This window comes from Pleurodeles waltl, chromosome 7 (assembly GCF_031143425.1).
Source record: "Pleurodeles waltl isolate 20211129_DDA chromosome 7, aPleWal1.hap1.20221129, whole genome shotgun sequence".
Lineage (NCBI taxonomy): Eukaryota > Metazoa > Chordata > Amphibia > Caudata > Salamandridae > Pleurodeles > Pleurodeles waltl.
In genome coordinates this window covers 564,882,621-564,897,349 of record NC_090446.1, presented here as the reverse complement: position 1 = coordinate 564,897,349, position 14,729 = coordinate 564,882,621, and the positions used below count along the sequence as shown (strand labels likewise).

Sequence of the window (14,729 nt, the reverse complement as noted above, 5' to 3'; positions counted from 1 at the left end):
GTCCACTTTCTAAAAGGAGCATTTCTAAAATAGTAACATAAAATCAGACTTTGCCAGTAAAGAGAATGTATTATTACCATTCCAGTGGTACTAAACATGATGCAGCTACTCCTCTCTGATCAGGAATGACAGCTTAGAGATTGTATAAGGAATTCTCAATGCTGGCCTATTAGAGGGGCAGGCCTCACAGTAATGAAAAATGACTTTGGTAGTTTTTCATTACTAGGACAGGAAAAACTTAAAGGTACATTTCCTGCTTTTTGCTTACATGGCGCCCTGCCCTATGGGTTACCTATGGCCTACCTTAAGGGTGACTTATATGTAAGAAAAGGGGAGTTCTGGTCTTGGCAAGAGGAATTAGAGGCAATGTTAAGGTGGCAGTAAGTCTGCATTCATAGGCTCTGCAGTGGCATACCTGAAACATATTTACAGAGCTGATTAAGTGAGTGGCACAATCAGTGATATAGGCTCACTAGAGCATTTAACTTACAGCCCTGGGTATATGGTATACCACTCTAAAGGGGACTTACAGGTACATTAAATATGTCAATTGTGGATACACCATGTTACCTTGTTTTAGGGGAGAAGCACGTGCAGTTTAGCACTTATTAGCAGTGGTAAAGTGCTCAGAGTCCCAAGGCTAACAAAAGGATACAGCAACAAAACAAAAGGTAAAGGCAAAAAGTCTGGGGTAAGCCCACCATAAGGATGCCAGGTCAAACACCCTTGTATATAACTTCTTTTCTATTGGATCAAAACTTTTGTAATTCATGTTCTGTCACCAGTAGGTGGAGACCTTGATGATTCATAGTTTTGTCATGAGACACTATGTTCCAGGAATCCAGTCTGGGTTTTTTTTAACACCAGCCTGCAAGAGCATGGCTCTCTTTCTACCAACCCCTTTGAACAGATCTTCACCTACTCAGCACCTGAATACCCTCACTGGTGATTAGCCACACTCTACCAATCCACATAACATAACAGATTGCTACACCAAGGAAACAATGCCCTGCAGACGATGGCACACATAGACAGCAAAATTCAAGCTGTTCTTGAAGTCACTCAACAAAAACATGCATTTCTTTTTGAGATATTGAATCAGGTGATTAACTTCCCCCCCACTGCTGCCCCAGCACATTAAAGGGAGGAGGACCGAATCCCGCTGCTCACTGTGGAATCAACACCAGCTCAAATACAGGAGCAAGTAATTTAGTAATGAGTCATTTATGCAAGGCGCCTTATACACCCTTGGTTTTAGCACACCTGAAAATTACACTGAAGATCCACATTGCTTCCAACCTTTTATGGCTCAATTGGGGACTTGGGGGTGGGGGTAGCTAACTTTAATGAAGTCTCTCCCAGGGGAATTTGGGGAATGGTGTGGTCATTGGGCTGCAGTGCAATTTTGTTGGGCTATGTTTGGGCTTTCATGTAGTCCATTATATAGCTAGCCATTTTAAGGCGGACCTTCATTTTAGAATTGGTGATCCAGTGGCTGGTTATAGTGTAGGCCGTTAAACCCCTCCCTCCCTCCCTCCATAGAGCTATTGCCCTTGGGTCTGGGGGAATGTTGGTTTCAATAGAACTTATAGGGCCTTGTTTAGGTGGTTTAGGTGCACAAAGACTGGGGCTTATGTACAGGCTTTGTTGCCTTTGGCAGGTGCACGGCAGGTGGAGGACAAGTTATCCTCATTTTGTTCAATTCATGGTTGGGCTTGGGGCAGGGCAGGCTGGAGAGACTGGCTACATAGGGCCAAACACAGACGGGACAGCCTTTCAAGCTTGATTGCAAATGTTATGCATTCAGTAGTTTACAGATTTACAATATCAAAGTGCTGGTATGGTTGAAATGAGTTTATAGCAAATGCGGGAAATTTGCATTGATAATGGTTGGGACATGGAGGGTACTTTAGGGGAGGGGGTGGAGGTTATAGGATAGGTTCATGTATGATGAGGTTTCTAGTTTTGGAAGGCCAGGTTTGTTTTGTGATTGTGCACCTAAGCCAGTAAAAGCTGACTTTTTCACACATTTACTTGCAGTATTCTATGAGTGCATCCTATTCCCCAATGTTATTTGCACTTTGTAGCAAATTGTCAGCAGTTTGTAGCTGATCAAGCGAAGGTTACTCTTATGGTATCCTACTTTAGGATAGACCCTCTTGCCTACACTAAAGTTTACCCCTATTTTTGGTAAAAGACAAAGGCCTCAGCATATGCTGCTTTACTCTTGCTTTACAAGGCCAGGGGGGTCTGACGTCCTGTATTGGCCCTTTCCAGCAGTTAAATGCAGAGATTGTCAAAACTAGAAACTATCCAGAAAATATTGCAGAAATGACGGCTCCAATATTGACATTAACTGGCCACTCTTTCTGAAATATTCAGAACATGTTGGGAGATAAGTGCCAGAAACATTGTTTCTGGTGGGCATTGTCATTAATCTATTACAATTTGCAACAGGTGGGTGCAGTATTACAGTTACACCTGTAGGTATTACGCCTGCAGCTACCAATAAATACCAAAAGGGCTTGTAATGCTCCACAGATAATAAAATGCTGGTAACCAGATCGATGGATATTTTTTCCACTTGTGGCATTACACAGAGGTTTACAATGGACCTCAAAGGTAATGTTGTGGTGCATGAATCTCCAAACCACACGTACCTGCTTCCTCAGTTGAGGTTAGACCAAGGTAAGGGGGCCTGTTGGGCTCCTACTCAGGCAATCCTGCCCTGGATCTGACCTGCTCCTCCAGCTTTGACTAGTGTACTTGGTAGGAACAAAGGGTGCCCACTGCATGGTGGTCCCTGGTAGATAGATGACATAGATGCAGGCTCGCTGGGGGAGTGGAGGGGGGATGCACAGTGATAATTGCTATTGGGAGTTTGAATTCTGGTAAGAGCCCAGATTCCAGAAAGCCCACATAAACTGGCTGGTGGCGGTTGCGGGGTCCGTGGGGCACAGCTGCAGGGCAATGGGATGACCACCATTTAAGCTGCCTGGACTCAGCATCTCACACACTCTTCTTCCTGCCTAGAGGCCTGTGGCTGTCCCCCGGCTGGATCCATTATCCCGGGAGAAAAATTGGCTTAAATTCTTACCCCTAGCATGGACAGTGGTACTGCGGTGCTCGGGGGATCTGAGGGTGGGTACATTTGAAGAGCTAGGGATAGCTGTCCCTATCCCTTCACAGGTATGCCACAGCACTGACCTGGGCGGTGGGCAGATGTGCTTACGCCAGGGAGCCATGGTTTGGCCCATTTCCCCAGGCCCATCTTCCAAAGGGTGCCAGGGAAGATGCCTCTTTAAGATTGGATCCGGGAAGGTGGGTTTAGGGACTCAGCTTCCAGTTGGCTCGGGACCCACTGATAATGGGAAGCGGGAGGGTTTCTCCAGTGTGAATTCCATCAGGGGCCCCAGGAAGGTCTGCTGGTGGCCCTATGTCATTTGTTTAACGCTGGAAGGGCCAGCTAGGATATGTGTTTCAGATATTATCGTGAATGAATACAGCACACAATTTATTTCGCAAGTTGTTCACAACCTACGAATGTGAGTGGAATGTCGCTGAGGAGAGCAGATCCTATCAGCCGTGGCTCCACCTCTGTCCTTCTGCACTGTCGCTTTAAGCCAAGGGGAGGAGGGAGCTGAGGAAGAGGAGGCGGGAGGCTGGCCGGGGCTTGGGTGTGTGAGCCGCAGCCCCAGCTTCCTGCCTGGAGGGAGAGGAGCAGCTGGTTGAAGATTATCCCTTTCTCTGCTGGGTCCTGGGATTACAGACCCCTGGAGCTGTAGTCTGTAGGAGGGGGATTCAGAGGGAGGAGTTCCAGAGGAGGTGGCTCTGGACCCTTGAATTCTCTCACTTTTCATCAGCGCCCCCTGCGAAGAGTTAAGAAGTTGGGGAACCTGCAGTGCCCGCGGCGCTGTTCGTCATCCGAGGAAGCGGAGAACAGCACAGAAGTGTTGAGGAGAAGGGAGAGTTTTCCGTTATTCTACTTTACATATTGAAACCCTATGATCTCCGTGAGGGCAAAGCCCGGAAGGCGCCCGTCCCACTTCCTTGAAAGTATGCGACCCTCATGAGGGAGAACAGCCTCCCGGTCTCGTGTTTACGCCTCTTAATGCCCTCTGCGGCCAGAGGCGGGTCTGCCGGGCTTGGCGTTTTTTGTGTTTGTTTTTGCGGATTTCTTTGGCACCACATCTCTCTTTTATTGGCTGCATTCCTGTATTTTTCTGGACTTGTCAGCGCCTCGGGGACATCTTTAGCAGAAGTATGGGGATGGCGGCCGGGAAGGACTATGACCATCTTTTCAAGCTGCTGATAATTGGAGATTCCGGTGAGCGAACGTTATAGTTAGACTTTTAATTCCGCACTTTATTTTCGTCCTCATCTCACCTCTCGGCTCACTTTCTCTTTCACATTACTTTGATCCTGTCACTCCTGCTCATCTCAGTTTCTTTAAAACATGTTTTAAATGTTATTTAATTTGTCCATTTAAGAAATGTATCTTTTACGTAAACCCTTGGTCATATGTTGTCCCTTGTGAACTGGGTGTCCTGCGTCTAAAAGCTAAAGATTATGCGGCGTGAGTGTGACGCGGTAAGAAGGCTCGGTGGGCATGACACGGTCACATCATAGTGGAAGCAGTGCTAAGCAGAGCTAAGCAGAGCACTCACGTTTCCCTGGCCCATGCATGAGTAATTCTTCCTCATCGGTTTTTGCCTCCCATTCTGATACATATAGGTGTTTCATTCCATGGTAAAAACTAGGACAACAAACCCCAGCATACTGAGTACAAAAAAATTTGCTTGAGTGTGTAACTCACGCTTGGACTTTAAAAACATAAAAAGTATGGCTAAGAAACGAGCTGGAGTCTATTTAAAGTCTGTGGTTAGAAAGCAGACGCGAGAGGCACAGTCACAGGGACCAGAAAGTATTGACAGAGAAAGGATTTACCCAAAGGCACGTAGGATTTCTGAAAAGTGCGGGGTTGGCCTGGTACAATACCGCTAGTGCGGTGGAAGCGACTGAAAAGTTACAGACGTCATGTAGGTGATGCTGGCAATCGTCGTTCAAACGTACCGAAAGCATCGACACCTTCCGCGCTTCGTCCACATTCCGAGGCTAGCACCTCGGACTTTTTCAAAGCTGAAAATATGATCTTCAAAGTAATTACAATTATCAAAAATGAACAGTCATGACGTTGCAATTTTTGTGGTATAAAGAAATACGTTAGTTAAATGGCGAGATGTACTACTCGTTTATGTAAGCATAAAAGCGGTTGGAAAGCATGTAGCATTTTACTGTTTGTGCAGTCGTATGTTCGAAGGGACGTACCCCCTTCTCCTCAGGTGGGTCGGGGCTCGTCGATAGGGATGATGTCGGGAGCCTCTTGTGGAAGCTTTCCGAACCGCGGCATGCTGCCACCATATTGAAGTGGCCTGTTGGTATAAAGTCATATTAAACGGTCATTAATTTCGGTACGAATCTTGTTACGAGGGAACTGTGGTAAAAAAAATATATATATAACTTTGTAAAGCAAGTGGGACCGGTCAAAGGTCGTTAAGTAGGCACACATGGGATTAGGCTTTTGTTTGAACTGTTGTGAGAAAATTAAGCAATAAGTGGGAGCCATGTTAGTTTTGGATTTCTCTCGTCTTGAAGCTTGCTTCATCAAGGATTCTTGTGGATAGCTGTCTTTTAATAATGCCATTCACAGTCACATCTGGCCTTAAACCAGCTGCAAGTCTTAAAAGATTATATGTAATACGGTAATAATACATTTATAATAACTGAAAAGCTGTAGGACATCTAACGTTAGATGCGAAAATATTAGGGAACACGCTATTTAGAAAGAATATCGTGTGCCGTTCGTATTTGAATGAACCATTGCCGTTCAACAGCTCAATACAATTTCAGAACATCTGTAGGTCAATTTTTTTTACAATAGTATAATCATATAAAGAGCCCGCCTAGAGTCCTGTTTGTGGAAGATGCTGATCTTGTGGTGAACGTTCTTCTTGGCAGTTAGGCAAATATGTGATATTTCGATTGACAAAAAACAGGTTCGTGCAGTTTGTCACTCTAGCATGTAGTTTAGAACCTCTTTTGTGTATGCAACCGGTGAAGCCACCCTCATACATCCTGGAATTAGGCCTTTTTCTGTGGGTCTTGGGACCACCAGTGATCACTGTCTAACGCTGACATCCCAGAGCCTTCCACTTCCGTGACCAAGTTACTCCCATTGCACCCTCGACTGTCGATTGGCACTGCAGACGAGCTTATTCAGGGGGTGGTAAGAAGTGTAGAACACCAGGTCTAGTCAGAGTTATACCACTTAAACTGTTTGAAAGAAAGGAAATAAGTTAGAAGGAAAACATAAAAATTAAGAACATCTAGTACATTATAGCCCTAAGATATAACCCCATACAGTTTATGAAGCACTTATATGGAACGGTGTTGTAAGTGATAAAATAGCTAGGTGCTATGGACAATGTTATCCTATGGCCTGGTATTCTCTGTAAATCTTTGGGCCTTAGTTGTTTGCTAAGAGCAGCTGTCCTCTTATCATGCCAGGAGCAGACTTAATGCTGTAATTAGGCCCTGTGGAGGGACTGAGGTTTAAGGGCCCATCTCTCATAAAGAGTAGCGACATGTAGAATAGTGTTTTAATGAGGGGCGTCCACTGTATGCCATAGAGAGGTAATTCAAATTGTTTCACAGTCGGGTTGCCAAGCCTCATCCAACAAGGGACCTAGGATAAAGTGAGGGAAGCATTAGTGATCTTTGTCTGGAAATGTGTTCCTACCAAGCCATCGGAGTCAAGGTGCCAGTCAAGTGTAAACCTGAGGTAGTCCTTGAGTAGTCTCAGCATGTCCTCAAACCTCCGATGATCTACTTCGTTAAAGATGTTGGTCACATAAGGCCTGCTGGTCTCCAGGGATAATCTGGCTTTATGGCGTGCTCATCTGTTGAAGTCAACCCCTACACAGACAATGTCAGCCAGGTCTTGCTTGTGTTCGCTCTGGGACAGGCAGCAGCAATCCTCTTCCAGGGAAGCCCAACTCAAATCTTCTCAGCCGGGCACAGCTACAAGGTTTCCCCAGGTAGCAGGCATGGTCGCAGCCTTGAGAGATGCACACACAGCTTTGTTCCTGGTCAGAAATCACACCCTGCTGGCTTGCTGATCATCTTTCATAGCCCAGACAAATACTGGAAACTGGTTATGGGCAAAAGGCGGTAGCAGTGTTAGTTTTTCAAATCAGGGGAGCCTCTGCAAATGAAAAGGGTCTGCAGTGCTCAAATTCCTTAACTGGCAACTACCACAGGGAGGGATGCACGTAATTCCTGTACCTTTACTCCCTGGGTGGATGAAAGCAGCCAGCCTCCGGTCACAGGAATATGAATTCTCGGTCAGATGATGCAGAATGTATGTAATTTCTAAACTCTTCCAAACACAGGACACGAGAGGGGAACCACAGAAGGACACAGTGATGTGCAGACATCCCAAGTAGGGTTAATCTGAGTCTGGGCAGAGGCTTGGACAAAACTGCCAAGTATTCAAACCGGTTGTGGTCAGTCCTTAGCTGTCTAGGAGATCTGTGGCCAGCAGGGTCGTAGGGATGTCTGCCCATTGTCTGTACTCGTGTGCATTGTGGGGGCAGGCCTATGTGTAGCTACAAGATAGCGCCCCAAAGTGTACTGTCGTATCACATACAATGCAGATGTTATGCATATAGAGCATGGCCCACACATTTACAAGCACGAGGCACGCCCAGGTAGCATACTGTACAGAGTACGTCCACATCACTAGGGTAGGTCCACATCTATGTGTAGAGGCTGTGAATACCCGGTAGACCTGTTCACACCTCCAGTGGTGTCCATCATCAGAAAGAATTCAAACGTCAGTGAAGGAACGGGACACATAGGCAACATATCAGATAGCAGCCGTTGCACATATTTGTTGGTCCCTCCGCTCAGTGGCTCTGCAAATTCTTTAAGTGTGGCGAAGCTGGACCCAAGCATGACTGAGTATTTGGAGATATTGTAAATAATTAAATGCCATAACCCAGAGAATGTCCCAGGCCTGGTAGTATATTATGGGCCTGACAGCCACGTTTTAAGTGCATTCTACAGGTGGTAGCAAAGTTCAAAGTGAGGTGATTGTTTACTGTATGATTCATATATAGTGCTTTCTGCTCCCATATTGGGTGCTGATGCGCATATCCATATGGACAGCAAGCTACACTCTGTAGGATGTGTGGTCAGAAATGCATTGTTTTTACTTTGAGCCTTCGTGGGAAGTGTTTTCATGTTGTGCGTAATGACTATGAAGTGCGGTTATTGTGTTATGGAATGCATTGTCTGGCCTTGTGGTGAGTGAGGGTGAGAGATAAGACACCCAAACTGGAAGTTAGGACTAAAATTTAGAAGCAGCTACTAAAACACCAGCCTCGCTATGGTGGCAGTGATATGCTGTGTGGGTGCATAACAAATATGATATGATCAAAATTTATAAAAGTGCAAATGACCTTGGATGTCTTGCCGCTGTTGTCCTGCCATCCCGCTTGGTAAGCAGCTCGTAGAAGATCAGCACTGGCAAAGCCAATAAGTCTGGCCTTGGCAAGGTGTGCATGGTTTCTTTTTTTTATTGCTAGCATAAGCCACAAATAAGAATAAGAAACAATAAAACCTAAATGTGACTTGCATTTAAAAATATTTCCTTTGGAGTAAATTGCTTTCACTTACCTAAAACATGCAACTATGCAAACCGCAGGACAACTACTGCCAAAACCGCAAGGATCCACAGCAAAGGAAGCAAAAGCTTTGAACTAGAACAAAAAGAAGAAATAAACTGTTATAATCACAAATACTTCGCCAGTTGACAAACACCCTGCCACCAAGAACTTAGAAATTGTCCCTGGTGCCTAATGGGCTTCTGCCCCACTAGGAGGCAGATGTGCCTAAAAAAGAATAGGCTGATCTGCCCCCAAGTGGGGCAGAAATGGCCAACAGCTCTGTATCCTGTTTGGGGGGGTGGCCCTTGCCAAAGGGGGTGAATGGGGGTGCCTCCAGCACACAAAAAACAAAGGGAACCAAAAAAAAAAAATCTGACATCTTGGTGCCTTCTGCCCCCCTTGGGGGCAGATAGGCCTAAAAAAAATAGGCTGATCTGCCTCCAAGGTGGGCAGAAATGGCCATCACTAACGTGCCCCCTTTGGGGGGCGACCCTTGCCAAAGGTGCCGCCCCCCCACACAAAACACACACACAGGATACCTAGTGCCTAAGTGGATTCTGGCCCCCTTGGGGCAGATGGGCGTAAAAAAAAATTGGCCGACAGCTCTGTGCCCCCTTTAGGGGGCGACCCTTGCCAAAATCAGCTGAACTGCCCTCAGGGGGGGCTGAAATAGGGGAAAAAAATAGCCCCCAATGGGAGCGACCCTTGCCCAAAGGGTCAATCCCAAAACTAAACCTAAAAACAAATCCCTGGTGCCTAGTGGGGATTCTTGCTCCACGATCGCGGGCCCCACCCGCGATCGTGGAGCAGGAATCCTGTGAAAACAGGCACGGGGGAAAGGGAAAAACCCTTTCCTTTCCCCTATTTCTGTTTTCCCTCCCCAAATCCCCAAAAAGTGAAGGACTCAACTGTTCTGAGTCCTCTTCCCTCGACGCGCTGGAAGCAAATGGCTTCCAGTGCGTCCTCGGCAATACTTGATGACGTCAGCGCGCTGTGAGCGTGCTGACTTCATCAGATTGCTGAGGGGAGGGTCGGGGTTGGAAGGGGAAGGGATTCCCCTTCGATCCACGACCGGTGGGTGTGGGTGGGCGCTCCCCCCGTGGGTCGGGTGCAGGACGAGGTGATGTAGTCCAAGGCACCGGGGAGCCGGTGCCTTGGACGAGATCACCTTGTCCGCGGCACAGTTGGGGTTAATTCCCAGAACTCTCTTCGCCCACCTTCTCAACCAATTGCCTCTCACGGACGGCTGCCAATCCGTGCGCGACCCTTCTCACTAACCGACCTATCCCAGCGCGGCTCCAATGACGTCACACTCACACACACTGCGGCTGACAAAGTCTTGTCTTCCTCACTCTCTACTCACACAAAACTAATGCAATATATTGCAAGCACTAACAAAACTCAAATTTGCCGGTTTACTACAGGGAAGGGTAACACAATTGCTTCAGAACTTTACAGAGATTTCACTTTTAGCCTCTGCCGCTACTCTCTCCTTCTCAGATCCAGCACTCGCAAGCAAAATTTGACCGGCAAATTCTACTCTCAACTTGTCAATGGTTTGTCCTAGTGCACTTTAGAACTCACCAAATCTCCATCGAAGTTTTCATTCACTCACATTGACTCGTACACGACTCGTCAACCACGCCCGATTTACCTATTAAACCGTGCAAATTACAACATAAACCAAGTGTCTCATACACTTGGCAATATACTCTTATACCACGCAGAGTCTGTACATCACCAACAACCACATGGACAATTTTTTAGCACAAAGCGCCACACTTGCATGAAGTTTGCCGACTTCCCTACTCTCATACTGCGGAGTACGCACACTCCTACTAAAACATTACCTGGCCTACAATTCTCACAATTCACCTGCGCTATGCATAAGCTGTGCAAGCGCAAACCCTACGTCGCTCACTCTATTACTAGAATGCCGATAACATACCCAGCTCACTTCGGCAAGCTCTGAGATTCCGGGAAAGTCATTTGGGACTTGGGGGGGCACATCATCTCTCCAATTTGCATTATCTCAAAACAATTTTCAAACAATGGTCCCTCGTCCTAGGGCCCCAAAGGGCCTAAACCAACCTCTGCTACCAGAACTGATAACGCGTCCCAACTTTGATAATTTAACTTACACGGGGACTCGTTTTAGGCCAATTAATCTTTTGACCGCGTTTGGAGACTTCCCAGGACGAGATATCTGTTCAGCATGTTGATCAATAAGACAATAACATCATCAATATTCACAATAACTAATCAGTCAAGCTAATCAATAACTTTTAATAAGAATCATACACCTTGACCTCGCGGTCATGAATAACCACACAAATCTAGTAAGAGTTAGGATATTTATTCCCTATTGGTTACACTCTAATAGCATGTTTATTAGTCTCAATACCAGTAAGCACTTCAGAACCACTACAATATGGCAACTCGAGTAAGACTTTATCAGAGCATAGATCATGAACATTAGAACAAAGCACGACGTTAACATGAATCAACTTTAGCAGAGTACCATTTGAACGTTATTCAACAAAGCAAGAGTTCAGTCATTTGTCTATTTGCATCCGATATTAGTGAACTCCTTAGCTACCCTCGAATTAGCATCAGCATGTTGGGCTTCATGCAAAACAATTTAGCAACATGAATTTAGAAAACATCTAACTATGGCCTCTATCAAAAGAGCAGTTGGTACCTAGAGAGAAAAGGCAAACAGACAATTACAGTATATCGTCATATAGTTACCCTTCCAAATGGGTCAGCATACAGCGTCAGTCTTCATCCTCAGGACATCAGTTGATTCGCCATCAGCCAGGATAGAACAGCTAAGTCTCAGCAAGGCATAGCAAGAAGGAACTCTTCCCTCATAAGGAGGAGAAGTAAGTATCGGGCAAGGAAGGAAGTGAGGATGGTTTAAAGAATCAAACAGTTAAAGTCTCTCAGAGTATCAAGAATAATGGCAAGTAATGGCATCAAAGTGGTGGGGAAGAATGGCTAAGAATGGCTCGGTAATGGCTGATTATTTCTTGTGTCACGCCGTTATATCAAATCTGTCGAACAAGTCTCTAATCTCTCTTTGGGCAATATTTGGTGCATCGTTATCTTTGTCCAATAATCCATCACACACCTTACTAGAATCTTCACCTAAGACAGTTCTCACGTAGTTTATTGGTTCCTGTGATTGACGTTTTCATCGAGTAGAATGTCAGGTAAGAAAAATTACACTTGTCGCTCAAGTCAGTAGTTCCATTGTCTTCTCCTAGTCCAGGCGACCTTGCACCTGTTGCGAATTACACTGTTGCATTCAGCAAGAATGTCTCCTTGGACACGTCGGGTCCCATGAGAAAGAATTTACTACAAGTACACACACATCTCTAGCTTCTGGAAAAGTACAGCTTCATGTCCTTCAGAAAGACAGCACATTGCATGTTATGAAAAACACAGTTTAATATGAGACCGGCAGCTGGGCCCAGACCCTTGCTAACTAAGGCCTAGTGATTAATTTAGCAAAACGTTAATACATAACTCTTAATGCTAATATAAAGTCACATATTAGTACATTATTTATACATCATTTGTCAGTTCCATTAATCATCGTATACATTGATGGCCACTCCCCGTGGGCACATTTCAAACGCGTGCATCAGTACTATACACATTTTCTATGCGGTTTCATTACACATTATATTGCAAGCATTTCATGTTAATACCGATTATAAAAGTTGCACTCCAACAGTAGTTTTAGAATAAAAACTCATACCTCAAACCTACATTTCCAAGTGCTTCTTTGAATAGGTCGATGCCATAGAAATGCACCGTCCTTCTAGATGAAGGACTCTGAGGAAGCTTGCCACAGATGATCTGTGGGTGAGAGTCATTTTAAAGCATCCTTGACGCTCTCAGTGGGGATTTTAAACCAAAATTGGAATTTTAACAGATGTGATCCCTTCTTGTTTCCTAATGTAATTCTTCGCACCTCATTCCCAGTGCCTGGGTAATCACGAAAGTAGTGCTTACAGTCCCATCAAGAATACAAGATTTGTTTTTGAACAGCCACCAGGGACTTTTTTAACTGGACTAATCCTGCTAAAAGAAATGCCTTGGTGGAAAAACTGCATAGAAATGGCAAAGACATGCAACAGTCGGGGCAAAAACGAATTACTGCATGTTATTCTCCATTGTCTCAGAATCTGGAGGAAACCTCCCCCCCCCCTCCCCCAACAGATTTACGCAAGCCCTTATTTTGGTGATTCTGGATGCTGTAATTGCAACTGGTTTGCCGGGCCTCCCATTATTAGGTCTCTGGTCACTCTCGCACTTGGTCTTTCGAGTATCTACATATCTTACTGGACACATTTGCAGAGGGTGCGGGTTTTCTACCCTCATCTTGAAATCAGACCACCCGCTTTCTATACTCCTTTATCCTCCGTGTATGGCCTAGAGATGTCTTGGGGCTACAGGGCTCCACAAATCTACTCCATCACTGGCATTGAATTTTATTTTATGAGGTCCAGCTATTTTTAGATTCCACTGAGTGGACAAAGAACAGGTGTCAGAAACTGAATTAGCAATTAAGATGCCTTTAAGTCTTATTCTTGTCACATTTGCTCTGTGTTCAGAGACAGAGGTCAAAAGTAGATGTTATCGGCCCACTCGCCGATCTGAAGCCACACGGAAGCAAATAGAGGATACGCTTCGCACCAATGACAGATAAAAGCATCCTAATAAGGAGGAGCTTAATAATGAATATATAAAAGGTTAGATATTATAATTTGCAACACTAAACAAATACAAGCAGTGGTTTTCAAGACGACGAAACCTATAGAGGAGGCCAGATTGACGTGTATCAACGAAGGACCGCTATAGAAAGCCCTGAGAAAGTTGTGGGGTAACCCCTAGACGAAACACGTGTTGGCTAGAAAGGAAATTAAAAAGAAGAATAAAGAAGATCATGTGACAAACATTGGAATTTATTTAAATTATTTGCGGACATTTGATTATTTATTGAGATTTGACCTATGTGTTAAGTTCATGGAATACGACGAGTGCTTATTATGTTAAGAGGTCAAAAGTCAGTTTGTTTTCTTGCAGTGCAAATACTTTTCCTTGTGACTGCAGAATTCCAGGATTTTGTAAGGTGAGCTGTATGACCTATGTGAAGTGAAAGGCTTTTGGACTCAGCTTTTTTCTAACACACAACATTTATATAACAAAGTTAACTTTACAAACACTTTAAAATATATTTCAGTAACTGTGAAAGACCATTTTTTATGTACTTCTGTGTGATGAAAAAAAAAGTCAGAACACTTTTTAATTGGTAATGTGCAAATGATACATATTTTCTGAAACCCAATTTTCACCGGTTGTTGTTTATACATTCTATAGTTTTATCCATAGCTGCAAGTTGGTGGCAAAGTTTTTGGATATTTCTTGGAATTTTACTGTCTGTAAATGACAGTGCGCTACCACATCATGCTTTAGTAATATATTTATTAAAAGTGAGGTTTTAAACATAAACTGAGAAACACTCCTGCCCTGATGGCAAAGCTATTCGTAAACTAAGAGGCAAGTCATGCATGGATCATGTCTACTTATATGTGTGCTAGATTTATTATACATGGAACAAGCGTTTAGTGTATTTAATCAAACAAAAGAGGATTTTTTTACAGCAGAAATGCTGAACTCTCATATTTAAAGGTGCACTCGTATGTGCGAATGAAGAAAAAGGCGACTGTAAAATACAATATTTGCCTAGGATCACACAATTTGAGACCCGTTTCCGGGTCAAGTACATTACGGTTAGGTCGAGTAGCTCATTCAAGCTACTCGACCTGCAGGTCTAGTAAAAGTTTTTTATGATTTTTTTTTTTAATGCCTGGTCTAGTTCCTGTACCGGTGTGAGCCTTTGAACAAAGCATAGGTTTTGCTATAGTGGCTGCTTGAGACGTGATGGTCTTTTTAAAAGATGGCTCCGTGATTTAAGGACTTTCTGCT

At 44.5% G+C, this 14,729-nt stretch overlaps 1 protein-coding gene across 1 annotated transcript in view; it reads left to right on the top strand.

Annotated features, from left to right (window-relative positions):
- Positions 1-3,679: 3,679 nt before the first annotated feature.
- The window catches only part of LOC138304351 (ras-related protein Rab-35-like), a 98,843-nt gene continuing 87,793 nt past the window's right edge, over positions 3,680-14,729 (top strand). Inside the window, exon 1 of the mRNA XM_069244327.1 lies at positions 3,680-4,327. Coding sequence (XP_069100428.1) covers positions 4,264-4,327 — 64 coding nt within the window. The 5' untranslated portion in view covers positions 3,680-4,263. The remainder of the gene's footprint in view (positions 4,328-14,729) is intronic.